Here is a 16,155-nt window from a genome sequence, read left to right on the forward strand (position 1 = left end):
TCAATGGGTGCAAATTGAAGATAGACTTCTCAGCTCCGCGGAAGAAAAAGAACTGAGGAGACACGCCCGGACCATCGGGCGGGAAGGCACTGGCGCATGCGCGGTGCGGGCATCTCGAAACTTCTGAGTTTCTTCAAGCAAGACATGCTTGCAAGATGTCCATATCAGGGCTCTGTCGGATGACATCACCCACTAGTGAGAATACCTGCCTGCTTGTCCTGGGATAACCGCAGTTACCCAGTTCTAGGAGGGAGACTTTCTTACTCAAATTAAGAAATTAAACAATGAAAACTATTTAACAAATTACACTTACAAGGCAATAGACTGGTTGGTGCACATCTTGTGGATACAAAGGTACTTGTAGTCTTTGTAGTTGAATCACAGATCAAAAATAATTAGAAATGATTTCAAAATGAGATTAACATGCAAATTTTTCTTTTGATCTACCTGCTCCCCTTTCTCCATGGGTAAAATGTGTGTTGTGAACCTTTGGAGAGAAGAGAAGCAATTTTCAAAAGGCATAAAAACATTTCTGGGCTCTTTTATTTTAAGGTACTCTTTGGCTCTCAGGGCAAAATATACTAAATGTAATTTAGTATTGATGGGTTTGATTTAAAAAAAACAAAAACCAACAGGTCAAATTTTTCTCCATTTTAAGTTAACAATTTTGATACGAGTGGCATGGATGCCATGGAGATAGTAACACCCTTCACAATTAAGTATCAGAAAGGTTTGAAAGAAGAAAAGTCAAGTCCTTGATACCCATTTATTTTCAGGAATGTTTCCCTTTGTAAACTACACAAACGGATCTCGTACATTCTGCCATAAATAGAAGAAAACAATAAGGCAGAACTCTACATGAGCAAACAGAGCACAAGAATTTTCCAGAAAACGTGAATTAAAAATGCTTCACAATTATAAGCCATCCAGTTTTTAAAATAAAACTGTTGAGAACCTGCAACACTTTGAGTAGTCTGTAATCACTTTCGTGAGGAACAAAATGCTGTCTAAGCATTTGACCTGTTTCCATATGTTTGAAAACCTAATTTTGCTCAAAGTTTTACAACCCAGCCATTCTTTTTTCCTTTTAATATGGAACCATATTTTATAAAGAGGCACCTTAGTAACCACAGTGTCTTGATTCTAAGATGTTTGTAAATCAGGTGGCTCAATGGCAAAAAAAATCTTTTTTAATACAAGTCTCTCGTAAACAGAACAGATTTTGACTCATCTCATCGAATCCTCTTTTGCTGTCGTGCTCTGTAGATGTCATGAATAGGAGGAAGCACGGATCCCTTTTCTTCATCCTCATCTGAATCTTCATTTGGCCTTTTGATAGCTTTATTGAGCATAGCATTATTTTCCAAAGGCCCATTGCCTTCCACTGTTAATTCAGGCTGGCCTCCAGTAATCAGTCTTACAGCTTCATCCACTGTTCAATTAAAAAAAAACAACAAATAAAACCATACCACCATCATGCACAAAGAAATTGCAAATGAACAACTGACCACGTCAACTTAACAACATATCTGTATTATCTTGCTGAGTCATACAATTTTAGATCTTTTTGCTTTGTTTAAAAATGTAATAAAAACATATTAGATGAAGTGGCATGGAAAAGATCCAGGGTACAGCATGTAAGCCAGCGATGCTTTTCATATGATGGACTTCTAGGGGTAGGATTCAATACACTGCCTGCTTCCCATCATTATTGGTGAGATCTTTTCCAGTAGCCTCTTATCATATAGTCATGAAATCATAAGCAATAAAAAAGCTGAACATATTTCTCCAAGGACCATTTTGTCCTCATCGAAAGGAGATCAGCATAGGAAAAAGAACACTTTTAAACTTCTAGTCCATTTTAAGAGTGTCAATTACATGTACACCATACTTCCTGCACCACCTCATTGCACACGTTTGCTCAGTTCTTGGGGGGGGGGGGGGGGCGGTTCCACAGAGCCGGCTCAAGACGTGCAAGACCCATCTAAGAACAGGTTTGGTGGAGTGGAGGTTTGGGGGGGGTTAGCGCCGGGGGGGTGCGTCTTCGGGCAGGAGGGATTGGGCACCCTCCTGCCAGCTATCGATATTGTCGGGGGGGGGGGGGGAATCGGTAATGTCGGGGGGGGGCAGTCGGTAGTGTCGGGGGGAGGCGGTCGGTAGTGTCGGGGGGGGGGGGGGTGCGTCTTCGGGCAGAGGGTTTGAGCACCCTCCTGGTCAGGGGGCTGCGGCCCGCTATACTTATAGCGGCAGAGAGATCCCTTGCTGGCCTACATTTTAAGCTTTTCCTCTACTAGGGAGACGCGTAGGGCCGCCTAGGTTCAGCCTAAGGCCCTTAGACGAGCTTAGGCATCTTGCGGGTCTCTCTAGGCTCCCGGAGGTGCCTTCAGGCTTGCCTGGGGAGCATTTTTTTTAAAAAAACATGCATCCCGATTGGCTGATTAGACAGCTGTAGGACGCCTAAAATCGGGATGCTCTTTGGAGAATCAGGGCCTAAGTGATTTATTGAAAGTCTATTTTTCTCTACATTTTATGTGAATGACTGACTAATTGTGTGTATGTCCCAGTTCGACTTCTGGAGCAGCATATTTTTGAGTCTTGAATCCAGTTTTATATAGAGGCATGCGCTTATCTTGCCATTAGCATGTAGCCAATACCAAAAATTAGGGCATAAGCCCCTACTGCCACCTGTTTTATAGGCTCATACGCAAATCCTGTGCTAATCAGTCAGCGTGTGGTAATGTTGCTGTCACACCCACCTCTGAGAAAAATAAAGACACATTTTTTAGTGCATGCCTCACGGTAAACCCTTTTAAGCTGAGGAAGTTCTTATCACAGCTTAATAAAAGAAACCCTTAGCGAGGATTTTGTGGCCATGAAGATTAAAAAGCACTGGAGGCTTTAGTCACCAAAAGTTCGAATGCATCTCCCTCGATGTCAAGAATCAACAGAGCCCTCTGAGATTGGACATCCACCAATATTCGCCAGAAGGAAGAGGCATTGACCCATAATTCCCAATGTCATGCATCAAGTGCAGGTGAAACGCATAGACATCAGTCCTCATTGGAACATGATGTTGAGAGCTGCCTTATCTGCCAGGCATTACCAAATTAAGGACTGCTCATGTTCCTCAAAGGTCAGTAGGGATACAGTGATCTCCAGTGGCCTTAGGATCAAGCCACCTATATTCCTCATTACTCAAGAGGACATGGCCTAACTACAATGTGCCATCTTTGATCTTGGTTCAGGAGCCTTCGAGAAGGAGTAAGACAATAGCTGAAATTAAATATCCATTCTACTAGAAACAGAGAAACATGATGGCAGATAAAGGCCAAATGGCCCATCCAGTCTGCTCATCCACAGTAACAATTAACTCTTTCTCTCTCCGAGAGATCCCGTGTGCCTATCCCAGGCCCTCTTGAATTCAGACACAGTCTCTGTCTCCACCACCTCTTCCACCCTTTCTGTAAAAAAGTATTTCCTTAGATTACGCCTGAGCCACCTATGCCCTCTCATTCTAGAGCTTCCTTCCAAATGAAAGATACTCGACTCATGCGCATTTACATCACATAGGTATTTAAACGTCTCAATCATATGTCCCCTCTCCCGCATTTCCTCCAAAGTATACTAGAAACTATTATTTAAATAACTTACACTCTGGCATCCTGCATCTTCGGAAAATCCCCATAAGTTCATCTACTTGCACAAAAGGACCCTGTTAAAAAAAAAGTTTTCTATTACTTTCTAAAAGTAACCTCATCTTATTCTTTTCTATTGTTACATTATATTGCATTAGTGATTTATATTCCGCCATTACCTTGCGGTTCAAGGCAGATTACATACGATTGTCAAGATGATACAGAATACATAAAGTGGATTCCATGAAAATTGTCAGGATGATATAGAATATTGTCAAGATGATACAGAATACATAAAGTGGATTCCCATGAGAATTGTCAAGATATTAGGAGATACATAAGGAGTGGTTTGAACATTGTTGATTTGCTAAGAAGTAGATCGTAATGTAGGTGATGCTTGGAAGGTTCTGTTTTTGTTATATAGGTTTTATGTGTTTTTTGAAGAGTAGGGTTTTTGTTTCTTTTTTGAAGGTTTTGTGTTCGAAAATAGCAGATCGGTGAACTGTCTGGTGGCCAGTAGGTTGTCATACATTTTTCTTCGTTTGACATTTTTGGTTGGCGGGTGTATGAATGGTGTGTGGGTTCTCCTGTGTCTGGTTGAGGTGGATTGAGTTGTTCCAGTAGGTTGGGCTGTCTCCGTTTATGGCTTTAAATAGTAGGCAGTGGAATTTGAAGTGTACTCTTGCTTGTATAGGGAGCCAATGAGTTGTAGTATGCCTCTGTGATGTGGTCGTATTTTTTCAGCGTGTAGATGAGTCTTAAGGCTGTGTTTTGTATTTTTTTAGTTGTTTTATCATGGTTGCTGGGCAGGGAAGATATAGTATGTTGCAATAGTCTATTATGCCTAGGATGAGTTTGAATTGTTTTCTGTCGAAGAATTTTTGAACTTCCCTTAGGTTTCTCATAGTTGTGAATGATGTTTTTCTTATTTTGTTGATTTGTGGTTGCATGGTGCAGCCTCTGCCAATTAGTATTCCAAGGAGTTTTAGCTTGGGTTGAATGGGGTATGAGACCGAGTTAATGACTAGGTTTGTTACGGTTGGGGTTTTGCTGTTTTCTATGGGAAATAACAAAAGGTAAACGTTTTTAGGGTTAAGGACTTCACTGATTTGAAGGGTGAGGAATGTGTGACAGTATTAGCAGGAAAACACACCTGGTAACATATGGGAGGAGGAAGAAGCTTCATTAAAACTACAGCAGCAGGAGGAACTGGGAAAACACCACCGGGCACAGGATGCATTCCTGGAGCTGTTGACAAAAGAACAATTGAAATTTTAAAAAACCCTCAAATGTAAGAGTGCATAGAATGCTTTTATCAGTTTTGGAGTCTATAAATATACTTTACATATAAAATCCGCTATAATAAAACCCTTAGCGCGCATGCGCACTTCAATCGCCGTGGTGCCATGTCCCCGCATGCGCAGTAGGAGCCTGTGGCAATTCATAACGTGTGCACTGGTTTCCTCAGTGGCAGTTTGCGACACTTGCAGCGGTTTCCACATCTGAAAAAGGAACCAGCTTAATAACAAGCCTGCGGGAAAGGGTGCTGCTGGACAGATGGGAGATAAAAGGAAGGGAGAAGGGCTACTGTGGGACAGGGGGGAGACACAGAAAGAAAGAAAGAAAGAGAAAGAAAAAAAAATGCCTAAGTCTACACATCTATTAGATTGTGAGCCTTCGGGACAGTAAGGGAATTTCTAAGTACCTATCTTACTTTTTAATTTTAATTGTTACTGTTACTGATTACTTAACCCTGGTTAATCTGACTCTGCATCTTCGCTGTAAATGTACAGTCTCTTCTCCTGTAAACCACTCTGAACTGTTTTATGGTATTGCGGTATACAAAAATAAAGTTATTATTATTATTCTAGCACCCGTTAATGTAATGGGCTAAAAAACTAGTCAAATAATAATGCGACAAATTAAAAGAATTATGTAGGAAAGACAAGGAAACAGCATATGATCATTAAGCAGTGCTTTAAGCAAAGCATGGAGTATAAAAAGTACTGGGGTTGCTAGATTTTAATACGACCATATTTCCGGTTACTGCACCCCTTACCTGGAACTCTTTACCTATCAGGGAGGAAAAAAAAACCTTGGCAAATTCAAAGGAATACTAAAAAGCTTTCTCTACAAAGATGCCTTTGAATTGTAATGATGATAATCAGCATCTCTTGCAGCCCAGGATCACCTCGAGTTCTATCAACCTCTATTTATTGTAGTTCATCCTTCTTCCCTTTTATTCCTAAGTATGTCATTTTATTCATGAGTTATATTTTTCATCTTTTTAAATTACATGTCCTCCCCATCTCTTATTGTACATCGTCTAGAAATTATGATAAGCGATCAATCAAATTTTGAATAAACTTGAAACTTGATGTAGATTGGAGAAGCTCATCTGTGGAACTAGAAAGCACAGTTACTTATCCAGAGACAGCAGGCAGCTATTCTCACATGTAGAACTCCCTAGCTGAATACAATGGGATGGAGGGCGAGTTGGCCATTAGACAGAAAATAAATTCTGTAATACTGCTTGGCTGAAATGACCATCTCGTCTGGAATAGGATTCTAGACAGTAGTGAGATGTGAATGTGTGAATTGAGCACTAAGTGGCTGCTTTGCAAATTTCATCAATAGAAGTGGAACAAAGAAAGCCACGGAAGTTGCCTTTGCTCGAACTTTATGTCCCTCGAGGTGCAACCCAGCCTGAGCATAGCAGAAGGAAATACAGGCTGCCAACCACACAGAAATACTTCTCTTGGTGACAGGACGGCCAAGCCTGTTGTGATCAAAGGACATGAACAGTTGAGATGAAATCCTGAGTGACTTAGTCCTTTGAAGATAGTCTGCCAGAGCACGCTTACAGGATGAGAATAAGGCTTTGGAAAAAAGACTGGAAGTACAATGGATTGATTCAGATGAAATTCTGTGATAACTTTTGGAAGGAATTTAGGATTAGTGCAAAGAACCACCTTTTCATGGTGAAATACTGTATATGGTGAATCAGAAACTAAAGCTTGAAGCTCACTGACTTGACGAGCAGAAGTAATAGCGATCAAAATACAACTTTCCAAGTGAGAAACTTGAGATAAGCAAACACTAGAGGCTCAAATGGAGGCTTCATTAACTCGGCAAGAACTACATTAAGATCCCAGACAACTGGAGGCAATTTCAGCAGAGGATTAGCGTTAAAAGTCCCTTCATAAACCTTGAAACCAGATGATGAGTTGCCAGAGATTTATCATTGATAGGAGCATGAAAAGCACTAATAGTGATTTTGAGTCCAGAAGTGGAAAAATGTAGAAGGTAATCCAAAACTGAAGGAAGTGAAGCGGATGAAGGTTCTTGATGATAAACAAAAAAACAAGGAAGCAAAACTGTCCAATTCTGTTGATAACATTGCTGTGTAGATGGTTTTTTGGATGTAGCAATAATAGCTCGAACTGAATCGGACAGATGAAAATCAGAGGAAGTTACACTGAAAGGTAGAGATTGTAGATTGGAAAATAATATGGATCCGTGACTTTGTGTGAGTAGAGACGGAAAGATCTGTAGAGCGATCAGATCCTTGACGGTCAGCTGAAGTAAAAGGGAGAACCAAGGTTGTCTGGGCCACTGAGAAGCTATTAGAATCATGGTGGCTGCTTCTCTCTTGAGCTTGACCAAGGTTTTCAGAATGAGAAGGATTGATAGATATGCATAAAGGAATTTGTTTGACCAATCCAGGAGAAATGCAAATACCTTGAGTCGTTGTAGCAAATACTGTCTGGAGCAAAATTGAGGCAATTTGTGATTGAGGGGAGACGCAAACAGGTTTATCTGTGAAGTTCCCCATAACTGAAAGATGTGATTAAGTACTTTGGAGTTCAGAGACCATGCGTGAGGCCAAAGAAATCTGCTGAGTTTGTCGGTCAAGATATTGTGATCCACTTGAACCTTTAGAAGCCTTTAGAAATATGTTGCGAGGAATCGCCCAATTCCAGATGCACTGGGCTTCTTGACAAAGGAGAAGAAAATCTGTTCCACCCTGTTTGTTGATGTAATACATCGCAACTTGGTTTTCCGGACTAGTACAATATGGTTGGAGAGAGCATTTTGAATGGCTTTTAATTCCAGCAAGTTGATGTGTAATAATTTATCTTGCGAATTCCAAAATCCTTGCATTTTGAGACTGTCCAGGTGAGCCCCCCAAGCATCCATGGACACATCTGTGGTGAGAACTTTTTGATCTAATCTAATCCCAGGAGCGAGAACAAAGGACATCGTTGACAAGATTGAGAGAATCTTGGAAGGAGCAGAGACGGAAGAGACAGCAGTGATAGTCCACGTCGGGACGAACGATGTCACCAGGAGGGACTACAGCAAGAATGCACTGACTGAACAATTCAAAATCTTAGGAAGGAAACTGAAGATGAGGACCCAGAGGATAGCCTTCTCAGAGATCCTGCCAGTACCGAGGGCAGAAACGAAGAGGCAGACGGAGCTACAATCAATTAACGCATGGATGAGAAAATGGTGTGAGGAAGAGGGATTTCTCTTCGTGAGGAACTGGACAACGTTCTGGGGAAAGAACAAGCTTTTCAAGAAGGATGGTCTACACCTGAGCAAGGCGGGAACCAGACAACTAGCAAATAACGTCAGAAGTGCGATAGAGCAAGCTTTAAACTAAGAAGAGGGGGAAAGCCGACAGTCGACCTGGTATCGACGGTTCGGGAAACAGTACCCAATGAGGGTACTGAGGGGAAAGATTTTGGGGATGACACAAGTGGCAAGCAACAGACTATGAACAAACAAGGGAGTCAGATGAAGCGAGAGGGGGCCAGGATGAACATACTGGAAGGGGAAGTCAAAACGGGATTGGATGTTGAGAGAGAACAAGAGGAGGACAATAGGAACATGCCACAAGGGGAAGGCAATAGGAATCTACCACAAAGAAAGGCCAAAAGAGACAATACTCAGGAGTTGGCAGGCCAGGAAGGGGACAAAATGAAGAATGAAATGCAAGGTGAAATAGAAAGGAAGAGAAAATGCCAGGACTTGAACTGCATGTATACAAATGCAAGGAGCCTAAAGAACAAAATGGGGGAACTAGAGGTCATGGCCAATAATGAGAAACTAGACATCATAGGGATCACGGAAACATGGTGGAACGAGGAAAACAAATGGGACATAGTACTGCCAGGATACAAACTCTACCGAAAAGACAGGACTTACCAGAAGGGGGGAGGAATAGCACTATACATAAGGGATACAATTCACTCAACCACTGTGGACACAGCAGAGACAAATGCCCAACTGGAGGCATTGTGGATCAAAGTACCAGGAAGCAACGGAGCCGAGATAAAGATGGGACTGTTCTACCGTCCACCTGGGCAAACTGAAGCTGAAGATACAGAAATGGTAGCCGAGCTGAGAAGGGAATGCAAGAACCCAAACACCATAGTTATGGGAGATTTCAACTATCCTGGGATAGACTGGTGTCTCGGAAACTCAAAATGTGCAAGGGAAACGGAGTTCCTGGAAGCAGTACAGGACTGCTTCATGGAACAACTAGTCGAGGCACCAACGAGAGGATCAGCGACTCTGGATCTGATCCTCAATGGGCTGAAAGGCCCCGCGAAGGATGTGGAGATCATAGGACCACTAGGAACCAGTGACCACAACATGATTCAGTTCAAAGTGCAAGTAGGACTACCTATGGGAAAGAGAACCAAGGCAACAACATTTAACTTCAAGAAAGGGAACTATGATGCCATGAGACAAATGGTGAGAAAAAAGCTCAGAAACAGCTCCAAGGAAACGCGGACTGTGGAGCAAGCCTGGTCCCTATTCAAGGACACAGTAAACAAGGCACAAAACCTATATATACCAAGATTTAGGAAAGGTTCCAAGAAAAATCAGACAAAGGACCCTGCATGGATAACCAGTGAAGTAAAGAAAGTGATAGGAGACAAGAAAAAATCATTTCGGAAGTGGAAAAAGGACAAAACTGAAGGAAACTGGAGAGAGCACAGGAAGCAACAAAAAGAATGTCACCGAGTAGTCAGGAAAGCCAAGAAAGAGTATGAGGAGAGACTAGCCAAGGAAGCAAAAAATTTCAAACCATTTTTCCGATATGTGAAAGGGAAACAGCCAGCGAGGGAGGAGGTGGGGCCCCTGGACGAGGGTGACCGGAAGGGAGTGGTGAAAGAGGAAAAAGAGGTGGCTGGTAGGCTAAACAAGTTCTTCTCGTCGGTCTTTACAATAGAGGACACATCCAGTGTGCCAGAACCGGAAAAAATCTTCAGGGGAGATCAGGAGGGGAAACTATCATGCATGGAGGTAAGCCTCGAAGACGTTCTCAGGCAGATAGATAGATTAAGAACGGACAAAGCTCCGGGCCCAGACGGGATCCACCCGAGAATACTAAAAGAGCTTAGAGACGAAACAGCAGAATTACTGCAGCATATTTGCAACCTGTCCTTGAGAACAGGGGTAATCCCGGAGGACTGGAGGATAGCGAATGTTACACCGATCTTCAAAAAAGGATCGAGAGGCGACCCGGGAAACTACAGACCGGTGAGTTTAACCTCTGTTCCGGGGAAGATGGTCGAATCAATGATCAGGGAAGGTATCAACGAGCATATAGAAAAAAATAATCTGATGAGATCGAGTCAGCATGGTTTCTGTAAAGGCCGATCATGCCAGACAAATCTACTGCATTTCTTTGAGGGGATAAGTAAGCAATTGGACCAAGGTGACCCAGTAGACATTATATATCTGGATTTCCAAAAAGCCTTTGACAAGGTGCCCCATGAACGCTTACTGAAGAAGCTGTGGAGTCACGGGGTGGAAGGAAACGTGTACAGATGGATCAAAAATTGGCTGGCGGACAGGAAACAGAGGGTAGGAGTAAAGGGGCACTACTCTGACTGGATAGGGGTCACAAGTGGTGTTCCGCAAGGGTCAGTGCTGGGACCATTGCTGTTCAATATATTTATTAATGATCTAGAAACGGGGACAAAGTGCGAAGTTATCAAATTCGCGGATGACACAAAACTCTCCAGCAGGGCCGGAACGGTTGAAGAATGCAAAGAACTGCAGAGCGACCTGAACAAACTGAGTGAGTGGGCAAAAAAATGGCAGATGAGCTTCAATGTGGAGAAATGTAAGGTCTTGCACATGGGGAAGGGGAACTACATGTACAGCTATACGATGGGAGGGAGGGTACTCGGGGAAGGAAGCCAAGAAAAAGATCTGGGGGTATTGGTGGATAACACAATGAAGCAGGCGGCGCAATGTGCAGCGGCCTCAAAAAAAGCGAACAGAATGCTGGGCATTATCAAAAAAGGTATCACTACCAGAACAAAAGAAGTTATCCTGCCACTGTATCGAGCAATGGTGCGCCCACATCTGGAATACTGCGTCCAATACTGGTCACCATACCTCAAGAAGGACATGGCAATACTCGAGAGGGTCCAGAGGAGGGCAACGAGGATGATAAAGGGTATGGAGAACCTTTCATATGCCGAACGGTTGGACAGGCTGGGGCTCTTTACCCTGGAGAAGCGGAGACTGAGAGGGGACATGATAGAAACCTATAAAATCATGAAAGGCATAGAGAAGGTGGAGAGGGACAGATTTTTTAGACTAGCAGGGACAACTAAAACAAGAGGTCATTCAGAAAAACTGAGAGGAGACAGATTCATAACAAATGCAAGGAGGTTCTTCTTCACTCAGAGGGTGGTGGACACCTGGAACGCGCTTCCCGGAGAGGTGATAGGACAGAGTACAATTCTGGGGTTCAAAAAGGGACTGGATGACTTCCTGGAAGCGAAAGGGATAACAGGGTACAGATAGAGATTTACCTTACAGGACATTGAGTGAACAGGGTATGGGTATTTTAAGTTAGGTAGGGAACACTTTCAGGTCATGGACCTGGGGGGCCGCCGCGGGAGCGGACTGCCGGGCACGATGGACCCCTGGTCTGACCCGGCAGAGGCAACGCTTATGTTCTTATGTTCTTATACCGCATCATCTCCACATTCGTAGAGCTCGACGCGGTTTACAGTAGAAGAAATAGGAAGGAATTACAACAGAGGGTTTGATGTGGAGTAATCTGGAAAAGAAGACCCCTGGAAAGATTGACTGGATTCATCCACCACTGAAGAGATTTTTAAAGTGATGGAGTGACTTTGATCTTCTTGGATAAAGGGTTGATGGCTTGGAACCACTGAGGCACTCTGAGATGTAGATGAGCAAATGGGGTAACATGAACTGTGGACGCCATCTGGCCTATGAGTCACATGATCTGTCTGGCTGGTAGCGTTTGCATAGTGGAGACTTGACTGCAAAGATGAATTATAGTACTATTATTACTACTATAAATTATTTCTATAGCGCTACCAGACGCATGCAGCACTGTACAGAGTCACAAAGAGTAAGAAAACAGTCCCTGCTCGAAAGAGCTTACAATCTAAACAGGCAAGACAGACAAACAAGATGTCATGGATACAGTTAAAAGGAACGGTTAATCAGCTGGCTGGGTTGGAGGAGTAGGGTTAAGGATTGAAAGCTATATATTATCTTTTCTCTGTTGAGGAAGATAAGCCCAAAGCTGATTCGTGTCCAGAATGGCTCCTATATATTGGATCCCCTAACACACTACTGGGTGATACTGAATCAAATGGGTGTCCCTAAAGATAAATCACTAAGTATATAACAATAAAGGAACACACAATCTATTTCAAGTAACTAACAAAGGAGCTCAGAACCATTGAAGGTATAGAAATCACAAACGGGGACAAGCCCTCAATCGTGTTTCAATGTCTATCATTGCTCTAAAAAGGAGCAATGATAGACTATCCGCCACTTCTTTTTCCTCCTTCACCACTCCTTTCCTATCTCTGTCATCTAGCGGTCTCACCTCTTCCCTTGCCAGCTGCTTCTCTTTAACATATCTGAAGAACGATTTGAAATTTCATGCTTCCCTGGCTAGCCTCTCTTCATATTCTCTTTTTGCTCTTCTAACCACGAGGTAACATTCTTTTTGATGCTTCCTGTGCTCTTTCCAGTTCTCCCCAGTTTTATTCTTTTTCCATTTCCAGAAAGAATTTTTCTTATCTCCTATCGCTTTCTTCACTTCTTTAGTTATCCACGCCAGTCTTTTGTTCGGCTCTTTTTGCATCCTTTTCTAAATCTGGGGATATACAGATTTTGCGCCTCGCTCACCGTGTCCTTGAATAAAGACCAGGCTTGCTTTACAGTCTGCGATTTCTTTGAGCTTTTCCTAAGTTTCTTCCTTACCATTACTCTCATCGCTTCGTAGTTTCCTTTCTTGAAGTTAAAAGTTGTCGCTGTGGTTCTCTTTCCCTTCGGTATTCCTACTTCAACTTTGAACTTGATCATATTGTGATCACTGTTTTCCAACGGTTCCACTACTTCCACTTCCTTTGCAGGTCCTCTTAGCCCATTAAGGATTAGATCCACAGTGGCATTCCCTCTCGTCGGTTCTCTGACAAGCTGCTCCATGAAGCAGTCCTGTATAGCCTCCAGAAATCTGGTCTCCCTATCACATTGTGAGTTTCCAAGACTCCAGTCTATCCCGGGATAGTTGAAGTCTCCCATAATAATTGTGTTACCGCTTTTGCATTCTCGTTTCATCTCAGCTTTCATGACTTCATCGTTTGCCCAGGTGCACGATAGTACAGGCCCATTTTTATCTCGGGCCTTTTCCTTCCCGGTTTCTTAGCCAATTAGTGACTCCATTTTGTTGGTCGTCGCTGCTGTGTCTACTCTAGTTGAGAGTATGTTTTCTTTTATGTATAGGGCTATTCCTCCTCCTTTCTGACCTGACCTGTCTTCGCAATAGAGTTTGTACCCCGGCAGTGCTATGTCCCATTTGTTTTCTTCTTTCCACCATGTTTCAGAGACCCCAATGATGTCTAGGTTCTTTTTTTTGGCCATGACTTCTAGTTCTCCCATTTTATTTCTTAGGCTTCTTGCATTAGTATACATGCTATTTAAGTCATGGTATTTGTTTGTCTTCATTTTCTTTTCCTGCGCTATGATCCTCGTATCATCTTCTTCTTGGTCTGTCAGCTCTTGTTTTTTGCCTGTTGTGTCTTCCCAGTGTTTTTCTCACTCATTTTCCTCACAGGATACCTTCTTCCAAATCGTCAACTCTTGGTCGACTGTCAGCTTTCCCCTTCTTATGAAGAAGAAGGGACATCTGTTGAAATGTAAGAGAGGACTCTCTTGGAGGGTAATTTGGAGGAATGGATTCAAAATAGAGAGTACCCTTCTTTTATGACTCTTAAGACCCACTGGTAGGCCCCCCTCCCCAGGCCTACGTTACAAATTCTGGTGGTCTAAGAAAATATTATCTTAGGGCTTCTTTCTTACAAATGGCACTACCAATTAGAATGTGGTAAATACAGTGAAGCCCAGGGGAACTGAATGGGCTTCTTCAGCGTGCAGCTAATCAGTGGTGCTGCTTTGTTAAAGGAACCCTTAGTTTGTAAGGGGGAAGGGCAGTGGTTGCTGGACTGTGGTACATGAGGTTGTCAACTTGTGTACTCTATCCTATCTTGATCTTTAATAATTGTAAACCATGCTGACAACCTCTATATGGTATGAAGTCTAAATAAACTCCTGTCATGTTTCTCACCTTGCTACTAGACTGTTTTTATTTCGACAATGGCCTACCTGTACGTTCAGGTGTTTAATCGCCCAGACCACCACTATGTGTACCTTTAAGCCCTATTCTCCAAAAAAAAAAAAAAAAATTGCTGAAGTCCCAAATGCTCAAAACAAGACCTTCGCCTAAAAGCACAATTTTCCAACCGGCATCTGTCATAAGCGTCAGTTAGAGAATCATGGAACCGGGTTCCCTCTGCCTCACATCATCAGAGATGCCCAATCTCTCCTATCTGGCACTTGCAGCAAACTACCCCCCCCCCAAAAAAAAAAAGATCATGGCAGGAGAGATGCCCAATTTCTCCTGCCTGGCACTCGCCACAACCCCCCCCCCCCCCCCCCGAATGATTGCGGCAGGAGAGATGCCCAATCTCTCCTGCCCAGGACCCTCCGTGACTCCCATCATAGGAGGGGCCTAGGGGATCTGGCCAATCAGAATCTTAGGCTACTCCCACCTCATCCCAGAATGCACTGGGAAATGGGCCTAAAATTCCGATTGGCCCAGGTGCCTAAGGACCCTTCTAAAATGCCTGACCTTGATAACTCCCAACAAGCCCCCCCTTTCCCCCAGGACTGCTACACCTTTTTATAGAGCAAAACAGATGGTGTAGGAGCCAAAGAAAAGAGGCTGTAGTTTCCATCAAGCTCCTCATGATTGCAGGTCCTGAGGGCCGGTCAGCCTTCCAGCACAGATTTCAAATATGTTCATTGGGGAAATCTGACTGGGATGTGGACTGAGAACTGACATTGAACACCCCTGCTCTAAGGAGAAGCAGTAATACAAGGATTTTAAGAAAATAATCACATTTGGGGCTGGGAAGAAATATTTTCTTTCCTGCAGAATTGGATAGAGAAACAATGTTTTTTTCTGCTTTGCCCTGGATTACCATAGGCAGCTGTGAGGTAACCAGCAGACTGGACTCAGTAAATATTTCTCCCGTTTCTTCTTTTAATTTTTACTATGTACTTTGTATGTATTTATAACCCACAAGAAAAGTTGACTTACGAGCTAGATGTCTTGGCTGATAAGGGATCATCTGGTTTGTGTCTGGCTTTGGATACTCTGGTTTTCTATCTAATTCATCCTTCATTGCAGGTACAATAGAAGGGGCTACTACAGGGTCTGGAATTATAGATGCTAGTTTGGCACGTGAAACATCCTGAAAAGAGAAAGAAAAATTCAATCTACTGTAATCTGGGATACCACATTTTAGGGAAAAAGTGCTGAGTATGTTATGATGGGATCTGGTACCATAAGCTTTCATTCACACTCTTACATCATGGTCATTCCAATGACAGCCCTTGGCCAAAGAACAGCGTGGACATGGGCATTCTCCCTGTGACACTCGAGCATCTCCTCATTTACTAACCCATATCAACCACTAAAGGAAAATGTTGCTCTTACTGCAAATAGTCTTTCCTTGAGTGCAACCAGATCAGGTTATCTGCATCTGTCAGGAGATGGAGAACAGGCCAATGAGCTGCAAAGCTCTGTGCTACAAAAGACACTGTGTAGCCACAGCGCGCCAGTATTTCTGTACCAAAGTGAATGCAGACCAATAACCCCCCCAAAAAAAGAACCACCTTAAACAAAAATATGGAGAAGAGAATTCAGGGCTCCAAATCCTTCTCCTGGGCAATGACTCCTAACATGGAAACAGGATACTGGGCTAGAGAGACCACTGGTCTGACCCAGTAGGGCTATTCTTATGTGGCACCTTGCATTGGGTTCCTCTACCCTATGTGCATGACTTTACACTTGATCGCATTAAATGCCATCTGCTATTTGGATGCCCAGTGTCCCAGTCTCATAAGGTTCTCTTGCAATTTTTCACAATCTTCT

General features: G+C 43.1%; 1 protein-coding gene across 3 annotated transcripts in view; it reads right to left on the reverse strand.

The window, feature by feature from the left end:
* Positions 1-413: 413 nt before the first annotated feature.
* Positions 414-16,155, reverse strand: part of CSTF3 (cleavage stimulation factor subunit 3) — a 150,761-nt gene continuing 135,019 nt past the window's right edge. For all 3 annotated transcript variants that reach the window (XM_033927844.1, XM_033927842.1, XM_033927843.1), the window contains 4 exons: positions 15,319-15,472; positions 4,789-4,883; positions 3,652-3,712; positions 414-1,432 (listed from right to left, as the gene is read on the reverse strand). In XM_033927844.1, coding sequence (XP_033783735.1) covers positions 1,233-1,432; positions 3,652-3,712; positions 4,789-4,883; positions 15,319-15,472 — 510 coding nt within the window. In that variant the 3' untranslated portion in view covers positions 414-1,232. The remainder of the gene's footprint in view (positions 1,433-3,651; positions 3,713-4,788; positions 4,884-15,318; positions 15,473-16,155) is intronic.

Source organism: Geotrypetes seraphini, chromosome 19 (assembly GCF_902459505.1).
Source record: "Geotrypetes seraphini chromosome 19, aGeoSer1.1, whole genome shotgun sequence".
Taxonomy (NCBI): domain Eukaryota; kingdom Metazoa; phylum Chordata; class Amphibia; order Gymnophiona; family Dermophiidae; genus Geotrypetes; species Geotrypetes seraphini.